The sequence below is a fragment of the Chaetomium globosum genome, genomic scaffold (genome assembly GCF_000143365.1).
Source record: "Chaetomium globosum CBS 148.51 scaffold_2 genomic scaffold, whole genome shotgun sequence".
Taxonomy (NCBI): Eukaryota; Fungi; Ascomycota; class Sordariomycetes; order Sordariales; family Chaetomiaceae; genus Chaetomium; species Chaetomium globosum.
The window spans coordinates 3,382,088-3,397,069 of NT_165977.1; the positions used below are offsets into that span (position 1 = coordinate 3,382,088).

Consider the following 14,982-nt stretch of genomic DNA (forward strand, 5'->3'; position numbering starts at 1 on the left):
AGAAACATGGGAAATCACATACGGCGTGGGTCGAGCTCTCGGATCAGCTGCGCCAAGCCCCAACTGAAAGTGAAGCATGTCGGATGCTGCCTTGTTTGTGACGCGCACCCATAGTGGATGACTTCTTCCCGTCTGTGGCGTCTGTAGACCGGGGTAGAGAACCGGGAGGGGTGCGTGTCGAAACCGGAGGGTGGTGTAGGTTTGTTGGTGGGGCGGGAGGGGGAAGGGGGTGCTGAGGAGGCGGATCGCTTGGTTGAGGGCGGGTTGGAAGGGCCCGCCGAAGGGGGAGTGCTTGAGGCGGTGGCAGGGCAGGACTTGGCCGTGGGTGAAGAAGTTGGAGAGGAATCTGAGTGAAGGGGGGGGTTAGTGAGATGTTTGAGAAAAAGGGTGCTGGGGGGGAGGTGGTTTACTTGTTTGCGAAGCAGATGTCGGCGGCGCCGAGTGTCCAGCGGAGGTTGGATGGGTCAAAGGTGTAGCGCAGGGGGAGGATGCCCCATACTACGGGGTCGTCGAGGCTGGAAATGGCGGTATGAGTTACATATCTTGTACGGGTTCCTGGTTTTTGAAACCAAAACTCACACGCTGACGTGGTTTGAGACTACGGCGTGTCAGCGCGTGCATGGGAGAACAAATGGGCTAACTGGTTGATATCCCACCGGTCAGGAGGCCGCGTTGGCGTTTTGCAGGATCTCTACGGCTGTCTAGGATATCGAGAAAGCGGGAGAGCCCCGTCACTTCGACCCTGTTAAACCCGTATAAGAAGCATTTTGAGAGAACGCCCGTCATCCCCATAATCATGGCCGATTTCAGGCGCATCGAGAGGGTCGGCCCATGAGGGTTCGGCGTGGGTGTCGCCATGGTCGGATCACGAAAGGGAAAGAAAAGAAGCTAAATATTCAAGAATTAGGTGCCGACCGAGATTTCACATCATCTCACTGCCTCCCGTCGCGCACCGAGTCGGGCTCATCGGCATGGCCTAATGGAAACAGAGAAAAATAAATCAAGAAGAAAACAGTGCCTTTCAACCGATTCGCCGCAGGTTCCACAACGGCCTGTAATTGTTGGGAATGGCAATTCCCTCAGGCTTGAAAGAGTTGCAGGTTGCCGAGCCACGAACCTGGAAACAACTGCCATTTTTGGCACGTGGAAAATACAGGGGCTGTTCCCCCACAAACCGCCAAGAGTTAGCTGGCTCCGCTTGTGCGTTGGCAGGCAAGGCAGGCTGAGCTGCACGACAGGGTACGAATAGTGGACCCCGAGGTCCAGGCCTGCAGTTCGTGAAGGTCGACAGCTTCCCTTGGAGTTCAGGGAGTTAGCGATCAACTCCTACTGACATCAATCCATCCACAATTCAAAATGGCCCACAGTGAGTTGTCCCGTCAGGCCTATTCGCTACTTGACAAGTTAATCCAACTCTCTAGGCAAGAGAAACACCAGCCGACCCATCTTCACGTCCCACGAACGGGCAATGGCCCGTGTGGCCTGGGGCACGTCGACAGCTCGCCTGTCGCGGGAATCCTTCCTGCCATTTGCCTCGTGCTGGTTGTGCCTCGAGCCCGCCATCGACCCGGTCGCATGCGCCCACGGTGATATCTTTTGCCGCGAGTGTGCCCTCAGCAATATCCTGGCCCAGAAGAAGGAGATCAAACGAGCCGACAAGGCCCGCGAGCAGGAGGAGCGCGAGGCATTGGAAGAGAAGGCACGACGGGATGCTGAGGCTCAGGAAAGATCCATACGAGAGTTCGAGTTGACGCAAGCGGGGCTGAGTATTAAGAGGGGGGGTGGCGCAAGTGGTGGGAAGGAAAAGACGGAGCCGCCAGGGCGGGATGGCCAGGCCGAGAATGGGAAAAGCGGTCAAGACAACGGCCCGAAAACGGGCGAGAAGCGCAAGTTCTCGCTAGACCCCGACGAGGTTGCGCGCATTGCCGACGAAGAGCGGACGAAGGCGAGACGGGCCATTGACGACGAGAAGGCGAGTTGAACAGCAATGAGCCCCCGAGACAGAGAAGCTAACGCGGTTTCATAGGCGTCAAAACCTACACTGCCGTCATTTTGGTCGCCGACGGTAACCCCGACGTCAAATAGCAGCAACACGTTGCATGAGGTGAAGAAGAAGGTCAAGTCGCAGCCGACCTGTCCGGCATCAGCAGAGGATAAACCGCACCACTACTCACTACACAGCCTCATTACCGTCAACTTTTCGGAAGAGAAGGATTCAAACAGCAAATCGCCCCAGAGGATATGCCCGGCCTGCACGAAGGGGCTCACGAATTCTTCGCGGGCTACACTGGCCAAGCCTTGTGGACATGTGCTTTGCAAGAGCTGCGTGGACCAGTTCATGAAACCAAGCAATGGAGACTCAATGCGCTGTTATGTTTGCGAAGCTGACCTTACAGAGAAGGAGTCTGCAAAGAAAGAGGGCAAGGAGAAGATCCAGCCAGGCTTGGTAGAGCTACGTCGCGAAGGCACAGGGTTTTCGGCCGGTGGCAGCAACCAGGTCAAAAAAGATGCCGTGATGTTCCGATGCTGACGGTATGGTCTTTTGGATTAACTGCCCTCTCAGCTACTGGGCTTCTTTTGGATCGCACTCTACCAGTTGGTCGGAGTGCCCTGCCCCGAGTCAACTGCATCCTTGACATAGCGTGCTCCCCGGCGGAGTTCGTTGGGCCCCTGATGACGAAGCCCGAAGGTACCGTTCCCGCGCCTCTTCGCGGGCTTTTTTGATCCTCGCAAATAGCCTCGCCCTGAAGTGAGGATTGCGCTTCAAGACGGCCAAGATAGCGAAATAAAGCTGCACGATGAAACGGTGGATTACGTCCTTGGACAGCATGGTCGTGCCGTGACTGAAGAAGCCCTTGAGCAACTCGCCGCCAATCCCGTCATACAACGCCTTTCCCCCTTCGGCCCTCGCTATCCTCAGCACCGTCGCGAAGATGTTGTCCCTCCCTCCCGACCTCCCGCCCTCCCCCTTATCGTCTGGCGCCGCCGACACCTGCATGCGCGCCTTGGCGATCTGGAACGGATACGTCGCGCTCGTGGCGATGACTTTGCTCGCCGCAGCTAAGAGGAATGTCGTTGATGCGCCCGGCTCGTCCCACCGCTCTCTCGCCACCAGTGCCCTCTTTAGCACCTGCTGCAGAAAGAACGTGATGCTTGGATTTAGCGTCAGCACCAAGCTAGCCGAGTAGCCCGCCCACAAACCGAGCACGCCTCGTTCTCGTCGCATCTCGGAGATTATCTCGCCGAAGCTCAGGTCCCGTGCCGCGTTGTCACTATCCCCTTTGTCGTCACCGCCGCCGCTACCACCGTCGAGCAAACTAGCCGTCTGCCGCCTCGTAACCACGTTGCTCACCGGCGTGGTGAACAACTTCGCGCACGCCCCCGCGGCAGCGCCCACCGCCAGCTCCTCGAAGCCACTCAAATGGGGCACATCCCTCCGCATAGCCAGCCGTCGCGCGCGGAACCACTAACCCCAGCCACTCCCCATTAGTAAGATACTCAACTCAACCAAACATACCTAAGTTGAGGAAGAACTCACGGTATAAAACCCAAACCACAACCCCGCATCCGCCACGCCCTTCCCCAGATCCACCCCCAGCCCCGCAAAGAAGGCCCGCGGCCCGCCCTCGCGCGCGTAGATGGTGCGGAAGGCGTCGGCCACGCCGGCGTACGCGTCCGCCGCCGCCATGCTGCCGTCCCGCTGCAGCTGCCGCTGCACCTTGAGCCGCGTGCTGACCAGGTCCAGCGGGTACGTGGCCAGGGTCGAGAGGGCGGTGCCTGGTGGCGCCGGAGAGGGCATGGCCGAGGGCGGGGAGGAGGGGGGGTGGCGGCATGGTTGTGAGGGGGGGTTGGTGGTGGTGAAGGGGGGGGAGGGTTGGTTATAACGGGGGTGAGTGATAAGGGATTAGGGGGGAGGGGGTGAGTGATGGGGGTGACGTTTTTTTACTTGGGACAGAAAGGTAAAGGGAGATGTAACCCGGGGGCTTACGAATAAACGGTGTGAAGATTGACTTAATTGTGCTGTACACATATCAATTTTGGGAAGCTGCCCGAGTATATATCTATCTCCCTGTCTTGTTCCCTGATGCGGGCGAGAAGCCGAGGTATGATGCCCAGCCGCAACGACGTCATCCCGTGTGCTAGTGCCGGGTATGTCATGCATGAACACCGGCACCACATGGGCAAAAAAAGCCGAACTCCAAAGTGTAGGCGTCGCGGAAACCTTCGGCTAGACTACCGGTTCATTTTGGCTCGTTTCTTTTTATTTAAATCTTTATTTTATTTTCGTCTTGGCTTTTTCTTTTCTCCCTTCTTTTTCACCTCTTTGTCGTCAGCGACGATGGCATGCGCCAGTTGTCACTCAGATCACAGACCTTATCATTATCAAAAAAGACAGAGTTACAATCGAGGACGAAGACTATTGAGGTAAAGGTAGTAACTACCACGTGGGACCAAATACAATACAATATATGCCGCAACTCGGTCCACCCAATATACCAGCGTGGGTATCGGCCTCTACAGTAGGCGCCATGGTTGCCTCAGCCTCGCCTTCGACATTCCTCTCCATGGACGACATTGAGTATCAGTGCAATCTGCTTACAACAATCTTTTGGCGGCGAGTACCCTCAGGCTCGACAAGGTCGAAAAACTCATCGCCGCGATCACCGAGCGGCTGGATTACGTTCTTTACACCACCTCCTTATAGAAAACATTCCGATTAGGTAATCGGAATGTTTTCTATAAGGAGGTGGCGTAAACTATGCAAGACCGCAGCGAGGCTACCAATAGCCACGAGGGCTCTTGTGGATGCACGCTATGGCGATGGCGGTTTACATCTTACCCCCAGCGGAGTAGGTCTCTGAGCGGCCGCTCTAGGGCGGTTTGTGTGACCACCCCTCCTGCAACCATGGCGAGTTGAGCTGTTGATGCGCTGTGATCTTTGTGATGGTCCTCGTCATGGTGAGGCTTACCCAGGCGCCGCTCCATCTTGGCTATACGTCGCTCAGCCTGGCCGCGCGCGTCGTCCTGTGCCTCGGCCAACCGCTGATCGACCTCCTCAACGGGGTCTTCCTCCTCATCCTCCGCCTCCATTGAAAACTCTGTCGGCTTGTACATGTGACGCGCCCGACGAAAGATAGATCCCAGTTGATCGTACGTCACAATGATCGTGGGGCCCCTATAAAAGAAGGGACTTGCTAGGCGCGCACCCCGCCCGAAATTGCTGGGCGTGCACGCCTTGGTTCTGAACGGGGCCGCTCAACAAAGCCTGCGCGGTTTATAGCGCTTCCAATTGGTGAAGAAGGTTCCGAATAGCCTCCTCGATCGCTTGAATCGCTCGAATTGATGTAGATAAGCGTGGTGTTGCGTTGGGCGAGGTGGTGAGGTAGGGTCTTCGATTCTGTGAGGTCGATTGGCTGGAGGATAAGAAGATCGATATCGTCGTATTCCTCAGAATCCTCGCCTGCAGCCGAAAACTCCGTGGCGCGCGGCAGGGCTGGTGCAGGTTGTTCCAGCACCTGCGGCTCGACCGCGCGAGGGTTTTGCGACATTCTGGTGGGTTCCTAGCATTCTAGAACGGTCAGATTAGCCGTAGAAAACATGTTTTTGCTATGCAGCTTACCTGTGTTGATTGCGGGGTGCCTGGTTGAAGTTGGAGGATTTGATCTGAGTGTGGCAGATGTCGGCGGTTGGCGATGTTGAGCCTCTGACCCTAACCCTGGAGGGTGCGCGCCTAGCAATTCTGGGCGGGGGTGCGCACGCAGTAATTTTGGGGGGTGCGCGCCTAGCAAGGCCCTAAAAGAATCAGATCGTCGTTCGGAATAAGGGCGACGAACCTCGTGATCTCAGTAGCTCCTGTTTATTTTATCATGGTAGTGTCCGTCCGAATAAGATGGACTGGAGAATGAGATAGACAGGGTCCAATCAGATGGACAAATAGAATGAGACGGACAGAGAGGATGGGATGGAAGGCCGATGATACAAAATTTCCCATTGTGTGATTAGAGTTACTTAGAGTCGTCTGCAAGTAAGAAATGATGGCCTCCTGTTGACTAAAGTCTTCGAGAATTTTGACCCAAGCTGCGACAAAGTCGTCAGGGGTTGCGGCGTAACAGAGATGCTTCCAGAGCTTCAAGAAGCCGGTGGGATTGTCCTCGACCTTTGTAGGCAAGCTACCTAGCGTGACAGACTGATCTTCACGCCCGGCAGCAGCAACGAGGTCCCGGAAGATGGGGTCAACGTGATCATCAGTCTCATCAACCTCTTCCACTTCCTCAGGGGGCTGTTGATCGGCTGCCCAGACCCAACGCTTCTTCACCTCGAAAAAGACGTTCTTGTTGACATGCCAGAGGCAGATCTGTTGCTGAACGTCCCCCCAAACGTTGTCTGAAGCACTTTTGAGTGCCATCTCAAAATCCGTGACCACGACATACGGGTAATCTGCCCCGATTTCGGTTCTCAGGTTCTCTAGCCGTTCGAGAGCCCAGGTGTACGCCGGCTTGTCTTCCTTGTTGATCACGCCGAAGGCGATGTTGAAGGTCGAGTGGGTATTCGTAACACCGGTGACGTTGAGGAAGGGCATTTTGAAACGGTTGGTTTTTTAGGTATTGTCTAAGGAAACGACCTGGGGATGAAGGCGCCACATCTCCTCGCACAAAGGATATGTCCAAATGAGGCCGGTGACGTGGCCATCAAGCTGACGTACGTAATGCTTGACCCCATGCTCCTCAAAGAGCTTGATCAATGCCTGAGTGGGTGTGTAGCCTCCGAGAGCCTCGTCTCGGGCGCGAATGCCCTCGTTCTCGATGTCTCGGCGACTCCAGGGCTGATCTGGGTACTTGGCTTGCATGAAGGAAGCGATATCCCGGGTCGAGGACGTTGTTGTTCGGGTGAGATTCCGGATTTCGTCTCGCTGCTTAGCGGATAACTTCCGGTGAGCTGGATGGGCTACAGGGTCGAGAGAGGGCTCATGATTGTGACGATCGATGATGGTGTCGAAGGCCCAGCGGCCGGGCGTCCAGTTAGGAGGCCCATTCTTGACCCAGCGTGTTGCTCGTCCTGCCCTGTTTACTTACCCCCTAAGTATAACCCCCCCCACGGATGTCGATCCCCACGCACACCAGAGCAACATCAGAAACGTAAAACCCAAAAGAACAACAGAGACAACCTCTCCTCCTTCCCCCCGATCCCCGCCGTTTACCCCCTCAAGAAAAATAAAAGAGAAAGACAAAAAAAAGAAAGGAAAAAAAAAAAGAGAGCCACCCCCCCCATCCACCCCAACCCCAACCTCCAACCCTCTTAAACCGGAGAACCCAACCCAACCCAACCCAAGCACACACCTCTGGACGAGCTGGGAATCGAACCCAGGACCTTTCGCACAACCGGAACGGACCCCCCTCGCTAGGAGGGAAGGGTCCCAAGGAAAATGCTAAGCGAACGCTCTACCAACTGAGCCACACGCCCTGCCGAGTGGAAGTGGAGTATCACCAGTTAGGGGGGTGGAGCCCCTGCGATGTGGAGGGTTGGGTCGAGGGTGGGTTTATAAAGGGCGATGGGGAAGGGGGGAGGAATTGTGCCATGTCATGTGTCATGTCACAAGGAAGAGTGTAACGGTGATGGATTGGGGTGTGATAGGTGAAATGTTGCACTAGATAAAGGGACACAAAACAGGTCAACGAAAAACCCAGGTCCAAGGTGATCCTGAAACATGTATTTCCATTTCCCTTCGTAAGTGCAATGCTCGACCCGGAACGGAATGAACCAAGCAGCAAGCCGCCGACCCAACGCCTTGTTATCCACCTCCCAGCCAAGTCAAACCAGGCCCGAGACCCAATCCCAGCCCAAGCCAAGTCCGAGTTGCACCTGATCGTAAAACGCCGTTGATGCCGTGTACCGTAACCGTGTAAAAAACCTGATGCTTCAGAGAAGGAAACCCAAAATAGCCCGAAAGGGGCTTTTACTCCGAAAGCGAGGAGGCTCGAGGTGAGCCCCGCAAAGGAAAGAAAATAAAGAAACCGGATGGGATGGGGTATAATATAATGTTACATGGCCTCAGCGCCAATGCCCCGGGTGAAAAGCAGTGGTGCAATGCAATGAACGCCGCCTCGTAGTCATGCACCTATTGCCCAGTCTCTTGCTTGATGCCACCCTGAGCCTGCTCCTGCGCCTGCGCATGAGCCTGCGGCTGCACATGTCCCTGCACTTGGGGCTGTGGTCTACCGGCGGCGGTGGACGCAGACGCAGACGTAGACGCATGTGCAGACGCAGATGTAGATGCAGCCGCAGCCGCAGAGAATGATGCAGACGCCGTAGCGGCCGACAACTGTGGCGAGGGTATGAGGGGCCTGAGGTTATGAGGACCGGCAATCGCGACGGCGGCTGCCATGGCAGCGGTAATCGACTCGGTCGGGCATTTAGCCAGTGGGTTCGGAGCCTGGGTTGCCGCCAAGTGCTGAGCGTGAGCTCGGATCTGCGCACGACGTTGGGCATGAGCCTCCCGTCTCACGGCCGCAATTTGGTGTTGCGCCTGCCCCTGCGTCTGCCCCATGTATCCTTGAGAAAAGGCCCGGGCCTGCGCCTGCTGGTAGGCCCGATGCCCTCTGCTGTAACTTCGTCCCCGGCTCGTAGCTTGGGCCGATACGGGAACCCACTGGAACTGGGTTTGCTGTTGAGCATGCTGTTGTTGAGCATTCTGACGTTGAGCTTGCTGCTGCTGTTGCTGCGCCAGCAATTGCTGGTACCTAGCAACTTTTTTCTCCGGCTGGTTCTGCTGCAGCTGCCTCTGCCTCTCAACATTCATCGCGGCCCAAGTCCCCATAGCCTGCGTGGCATGTATGTTGGGGAGAGAGCTATGGCGCGGAACCAAGCCGTCACTTCCAAAGCTGACATTCGGGTGCGGCCACCCGTACAGAGCAGGCGTCGGTACACTGTAAGCTCGAGCACCCTAGGCTCGGCCTGCAACCGACGGCTGCCGTTGGGGTGGCCCACCGAGGCTGAAGCTGGACGATCGCCGCGAAAAGTCCCCGCCCATGGCCGCCGGATCCGGTTCGCCTGGCGCGTCCTCGTTTTCGAGCAGGCCCGGATGTCCCTCGGGAAGTCGCTGGGCGCCGTAGCCAACGACCTGAAAAATGTTGACGCGGCCGCCGTTCGTTGCAGTATGCAGTTGTTCGTGCAGGCGGGCGAGCTGGTACTGACGCTTGGTGGGCGCAAACACGGGCTGTGGGACGACGGGCTGTGGGTTCCAGTTGGCCAAGGCACTCATCACAGCAGCCGTCTCCTCGTCGCTGTCGACCGCTGCCTGGTTGGCTTCGTCTTCGTCCTCCAAAGGCGCGTTCGCATCGATAGCAGCCTTCTGTTGCTTGGCCTGATTCTTCTTTTGGTACGCAGCCAAAAGCATGTCGTATGGTAGTGACCGGCCCGGCACGGCCCTTTTCGCGCTCATGCTGTGGCTTTTGCATGTCAGAGATCGGGCACAGGGCTGGCCATTCGGCAGCAGCACACCGCACTGCCTCTCCACATCGACGGGGCCCTTTGGTTTTGCAGCCTTCGGCTTGGGTTCATCCTTCTTCTTCTTGGCCTTTCCCTTGTCGAGCTCGCCCTCGGCCTTCCTTTTCTTGCCGGCGACGTTCGTCTTTTTCGCCTTGCCGGTGGTCTTGCCGGCATTTCCGTCCTTGATCTCGTCATCGTCGTCGCTATCGTCGTCACCTCGCCCGGCACCGTCGCCCTCCGCTTTGCGCTCCTGCTCCCTCACAGCCTCCTTCATCCGCTCGCGGGCCTCGCGAGCCTCTTTTTTCCGCTGCGCCTTTTCCTTCTTGATTTTCAAGCACCGGGCGACGTGTTCCCCGCCCGCAGATCGGGTAATGACCTTCTTGCAGTGCTTGCATTGGAACATGTCGAGCTGGTCTTCGAGCGGGCGGCCGGTTTGGAAGTTCTCGCGAGAGGCATCGTCGAGTTGAATGGTGACGGGGCTGGGGGAGGCGGCAGTGATCGCATTGTCTTTTGATTTTTTCTTGTCCTCTGCCATGGAGTGCAAGAATTAGCCTAGCTGGAAGATAGGAAAAAATGCGATTGAGGCCGTAGGGTTATCAAAGGAAGATCCGGCGAACCTTCAATGATATTGGCCTCTTTCCAGTTTCCAGGCTTGGCCTGTTTCGGCGGGGCTTTTTTGAGTTTGATCTTGCCGAACACCTGGGGTCGTGAAGGAGTGACGGATTTTTTGATCGAGGCGACCTTAATGGTGGCCTCCTCGTCTGTTGCGGCCGAGTAAAATAGTTAGCAAGAGATCAAGCATGTGAAATGGGAGAGCGCGTGTCGCAGCCGCAGTCGTACCCTTGCGAGAATCCATTGCGGCCGGGTCGGAGCAGCGGCCGTGCTATCAAAAATGTGATTGCATTCACGAAATTGAACTAAGGAAATCCCGGGGGGAATGTTGTTTTGGGCAACGAAGTAATATTGCCCATTCCGCGCGTCTTTGTTGCTGACGAGTGTTGTATTGCTGGTCGCTGGTTGCACGTTGCAGGAGAGGCATCAATGAAGCTGCGCGCACCAATCAGATTGGTCAACTTTTTGGAGGCTCGGAGGTCCCGTGTAAAGGTGGGGCCGGTCCATGCATTCAAGCACGGCATTCCAACCGGGGCATGGCATGAATAGGTGGATCCGATATGGCGACCTTTTCTTGCCTCTGTGCTGCACGAATACAGAGCAGTTCAATTCAACAATGGGGGAGGTGGTCAACTACAAGCAAAGAGCAGAATAAAGCGTATCAACACACACACACACACAAAAAAAAAAAACCATTTCACTTGCCATATCCCTTCTATGTCGCTAGAAAATGCCTGCTTCGCTCATCGTCCCGTCACGACCCAAATAGCAAGGCCCTGTTTCGGCCTGCTTTTTGTTCCCATTATTACCCCCTTTCCTTTCACTGTCGCCCAATTGAGTCAAAAAGACCACCCGGAAACTGAAAACTGTGGCCCTCCTATCTTTTTCCACTGTCACCGACTCGGATAACATTATAAAAATGCCGGTACGGGCTGCCACCTCCTTTTATCTGCCCTGCTTCGCCGCCGCTCGCTGGGAGCAAAATTGTGAAAGGGTGCTCCCCGGGAGCGCCCCGTTTACTCATCTCCCACCTGGTCGCCTCTTCTGAATAGGGACCCGCTCATTGATGCTGCTCCGGAGAGAATCTCGATGGGAGTGTTGCCATAGAAGGTCGATGCTGATACCAAGCTGGCCACGGATGCATCCCGGCGAAATCCATGCTACCGTATCCGCTGGTGTAGACCGTTGTGAAATCCTGTCGACTTGCAGGCATCCAGGATTGCTAGTACTAGTAGCCTCCATAGTTGCTCTGGCTCGGCACGGTCTGCTGGTAACCCCCATGTGGGTGCATCATCTGCTGTGCCTGCAGGTGTTGCTGGTGTTGCTTAGGTCCGATCAGGTCGTTGAACCATGGGTGGACAAGTGCCTCGGCCGCCGAAATGCGCAGCTCGGGTCGGACCTGCAGCATGCGCTGGAGTAGATCGATACCGAGGTGGTCGATCTGGGGCAGGATGCTGCCGAGTGGCTGAGTGGCGTACATCTGCCAGGTCGTCTTGTACTCGGGGAACTGCGAGAGACCTGGCCAAGTACGCTCCGTCGGTGTGCCCATGATGCGGAAGATGCGAATAATCTGGTCCTCGTTGGTAGTACCCGGGAACAAGGGTCTGCCCGAAAACATCTCGGCCATGATACAACCGGCCGACCAGATGTCGATGCTGGTGTTGTAGGTCCGGCTGCCGAGCAGGACGTCAGGAGCCCGGTACCAGAGCGTGACGACCTCGTTCGAGAAGGTGTTGACCGGGATGCCGAAAGCCCTGGCGAGGCCAAAATCGCCCAGCTTGAGCTGGCCCTTGCCGTTGATGAGGAGATTCTGGGGCTTCAGATCACGGTGGAGAACCCGGTTTTTGTGGCAGAAGTCAATCCCCTTCAGCAGCTGGTACATGAAGGACTTGATGACCGGGGGTTTCAGGGCACCCCTCTCGCCCTGGGTGTCCATGTACTTCTTGAGATCGCCGTCCATGAACTCGAAGACGAGCATCAGTTTGTTCTCTGTGTGAATAACATCGTGAAGGGCAACAATGTTCTCGTGCTTGAGCTCCTTCATAAGCGAAATCTCGCGGATGGCAGTGCTAGGTGTGCCCTCCTCTGAATCCAGGTGAATCTCCTTCAAGGCCACCAGCTCGCCTGTCTGGCGGTTACGGCCTTTGAAAACCTCGACCAAGTTAGTATAATGGGGGTTAGGATTGATGTTATGAAAATCTCCACTCACTGTAGCATATGTTCCCTCGCCGAGCTTCTCCAGCTGTTGGAAGGACGCAGCATGCCTTTTGCCGTCCATGTCTCTGATGGTGAGCTGGGCGCTCGTGGTTGGCAGGGATGGACTGTTTGTTGGGCGGAGGCCGTCGCTGATAGCAAAACGGGCGATAGGTGGCGGTCGAAGAGAGGTTGAGTGAGGGAGGCCAAAAAGGACGCTACCAGCGGTGATAGTGTCGCGAAGGGAATTGTGTTGTGGTCCAGGAGGTATGCTCGGGGAAGATCTGGGAGAGGCCGTGATGGAGGAAGAGAAAAATGCCTGCACCTTTTGAAGGAGAAGGCGTGAGTGACTCTTTTTGGTGAAATGCTATGAACAACGGCTGACCGCTTGGTGGCGAATTCTGCACGCGTCGATGGCTAGGTACAAGCAAGCACAGGGCAGTGATGATTAGACCGAAGATGAAAGAGAGAGTTCGCTGCTCCTGGGTGTTCGGCTTTTTGTCTACTGGCTGAAGATGATGGGAATGGGTACGAAGTGAGTGAGATGGGATGTTTCAAAGCCAACCGAAACACATGTCAGGTCGCAAGGGCGGCCGCCGCAATACCCCGCCCCCACTAGGCTCTTCACTCAGCTGGTTGGGTTGGGCGGCAGACAGTGTGAGCTAGCCGTGAGTGGACAATCCAAACTGTACCAAGATGCGATGGCCAAATCGGACGGAGAGACACAGCTAAGGTGGGATGGAGATAAAATACAGGAAAAGATGAGAAGTAAGAATATAGCGCCAAGTAACTAGCAACGCAATACCAAGCTAAGACAGTAAAGTTTTGAGGATTCAGTTGTGTGACTGGGAAGGTGTTATACCTGCTACGTCGCACGGCTCACCCGCACGGTGTACGTACTCGATTGCCGTCGCACTGTACTGCCCTTTTATAGCGCAACTCGCTGTATGTACACTACTTGATAATGATCTTAATATCCAACCCAACCGAGGGGACCCGTAGCAAAGCTCGCCGTTTTAAGCCTGCCCTTCACAGCTTTTATGTCGAGTGCTGTCCTCCTCAACGGAACGTCTGCAAGGGTATAAACGCCCAAAAGATACGTATGTGTCGCCCATGGCTTCATCGAGAAGCCAAATCAAACCGTCCCGCCCACGGCCGCCACAAGTTGTCGACGTAACCGATCTGCAGGAATGTTGTCCTTAGAAAACTCGTCATGACTGTCCCTCCCCCTTGGGCTCTGTGTTCTGCACATCCATCCACTCCAGCGTAAACGCGGTGACAATCCTCGCCCAGTCCTTGATAGTCGGGACATCCAAATGCGCCGCGTCGTCATCCATCGTATGCCACACCTTCGGGAACGGCGACGGAATGAGATGCAGCACGGGCGCGCCCCTCATCATGAACGGTACATGGTCGTCGCCCACAAAGGCACCCCCGCTAAACTGCGTCGCCATCTTCCCGCTCTCGTGCAGGAACTGGCCCCCACTCGGTTTGCTCTCCAGCAAGCCCATCTGCCGCAACCGCCCCTCGAGGGCCGCCATCCGCTTGTATGCCCAATGCGTGCCCTGGAAGTACGACGGCACCTCCGGGTCGGCGGCGCCCAACAGGTCGAGCAGCACGAACAGGCTGATCTGCTGCAACGGGTTCTTGAAGGTCGATCGAGCGGGGTGCGTGGTGTTCTCCCACTCTTCCGCGAGCGCCCTATCCCCAACAGTCAGTTCAGCAACCCCCTATCAAATCAACCACCCAACCCACTCCCACCCTCACCCCCCTCCGCACACCCAACACCAAACACAAAATCAGCACTCACCTCGACCCATACAAACTATCCGTGTCAGTCCACCTCACAAACGCCTCCTCCCCATCCAACAACAAAATCTGCACGCCCTGCCCGCCCAACCCCTTCATCTCCTCCCCCTCCACCCTCGCCCACATCCTCGCCAAAAACCCCTCCACCCGCCTGGCCACATCCATCAGCACCGCGCACGGCGCCGCGCTATCCGTGGCACCCACAAACCCCTCGGGCTCAATCTTGCTATCATAATGCGCCACCAGCGTCAAATACCCGACCACACCGGGCCGGCCCTTCGTCCACGGCGGATCGCGCCGCAGGATCATGTTCGCGAACGGCAGGCGGCGGTCGCCCGTGGCCGGGGTGGTGGCGGAGGAGTTCTGCCAGGTGAGGTCCCACTGCGGGAGGTGGGTGCGGAAGAAGCGCGCGAAGTGGTGCTGGGCGGCTTGCTGGCCGGGCGTGCCGGGCACGCGCGGGATGAGTAAGGGGGAGAGGAGGTCGCCTGTGGTGGGGTCGTAGTCGGTGTCGGAGGGGGAGGGGAGGGATTGCAGGAGGGAAGTGGAGAGGGGGGTGTAGGCTTGGGTGAGGCCGAGGAGGGTGGGGAGGAGGTGCGTGGGGCGCATGGTTTGGTTTGGTTTGGTGGGTGGTCGTTAAGGTGGGTGGTCGTTAAGGTATCCAGGGGTGTTCGTTTGGGGGGTTGGTTATTGTCGCCGTCGAGGGCAAGGGGCCCGACGGGGGGTTGAGGGTCTTCGCGCGACTCGTGGCTAGCTAGGTAGCTTTTAGTGTCTGAGAGTTGAATGTCATGCGCATGCTCGGGGGTGTATCGCGGAGGACGAGTCCGGACCGATGGTGTGGCCGGAGTGCATTGGCGCTGTCGAGGACGACTAGCCAATTGATCG

The 14,982-nt window shown here is 56.6% G+C and overlaps 6 protein-coding genes and 1 non-coding gene across 7 annotated transcripts; 1 reads left to right on the top strand and 6 right to left on the bottom strand.

Annotated features, from left to right (window-relative positions):
- Positions 1-1,356: 1,356 nt before the first annotated feature.
- CHGG_03193 (uncharacterized protein) lies at positions 1,357-1,981 on the top strand (the record flags this gene model as incomplete). The annotated part of the gene is made up of 2 exons (XM_001229708.1): positions 1,357-1,366; positions 1,422-1,981. The coding sequence occupies 2 exons, from the start codon at positions 1,357-1,359 to the stop codon at positions 1,979-1,981; spliced, it is 570 nt and encodes a 189-aa protein (XP_001229709.1).
- Positions 1,982-2,620: 639 nt separating this feature from the next.
- Positions 2,621-3,799, bottom strand: CHGG_03194 (uncharacterized protein; the record flags this gene model as incomplete). The annotated part of the gene is made up of 2 exons (XM_001229709.1): positions 2,621-3,466; positions 3,539-3,799. 2 exons carry the CDS (start codon positions 3,797-3,799, stop codon positions 2,621-2,623), a joined length of 1,107 nt encoding a protein of 368 aa, XP_001229710.1.
- Positions 3,800-4,717: 918 nt separating this feature from the next.
- CHGG_03195 (uncharacterized protein) lies at positions 4,718-6,580 on the bottom strand (the record flags this gene model as incomplete). Its single annotated transcript, XM_001229710.1, has 5 exons — positions 4,718-4,737; positions 4,971-5,176; positions 5,621-5,716; positions 5,835-5,853; positions 6,010-6,580. 5 exons carry the CDS (start codon positions 6,578-6,580, stop codon positions 4,718-4,720), a joined length of 912 nt encoding a protein of 303 aa, XP_001229711.1.
- A 760-nt stretch (positions 6,581-7,340) lies between these two features.
- Positions 7,341-7,461, bottom strand: CHGG_11266. Its single transcript has one exon. It is a non-coding gene; the product is annotated as a tRNA-Ala (tRNA).
- A 655-nt stretch (positions 7,462-8,116) lies between these two features.
- Positions 8,117-10,342, bottom strand: CHGG_03196 (uncharacterized protein; the record flags this gene model as incomplete). The annotated part of the gene is made up of 4 exons (XM_001229711.1): positions 8,117-8,846; positions 9,003-10,014; positions 10,104-10,247; positions 10,327-10,342. The coding sequence occupies 4 exons, from the start codon at positions 10,340-10,342 to the stop codon at positions 8,117-8,119; spliced, it is 1,902 nt and encodes a 633-aa protein (XP_001229712.1).
- Positions 10,343-11,326: 984 nt separating this feature from the next.
- CHGG_03197 (uncharacterized protein) lies at positions 11,327-12,376 on the bottom strand (the record flags this gene model as incomplete). The annotated part of the gene is made up of 2 exons (XM_001229712.1): positions 11,327-12,250; positions 12,308-12,376. 2 exons carry the CDS (start codon positions 12,374-12,376, stop codon positions 11,327-11,329), a joined length of 993 nt encoding a protein of 330 aa, XP_001229713.1.
- A 1,126-nt stretch (positions 12,377-13,502) lies between these two features.
- On the bottom strand, positions 13,503-14,706 carry CHGG_03198 (uncharacterized protein; the record flags this gene model as incomplete). Its single annotated transcript, XM_001229713.1, has 2 exons — positions 13,503-13,992; positions 14,102-14,706. 2 exons carry the CDS (start codon positions 14,704-14,706, stop codon positions 13,503-13,505), a joined length of 1,095 nt encoding a protein of 364 aa, XP_001229714.1.
- Positions 14,707-14,982: the final 276 nt, after the last annotated feature.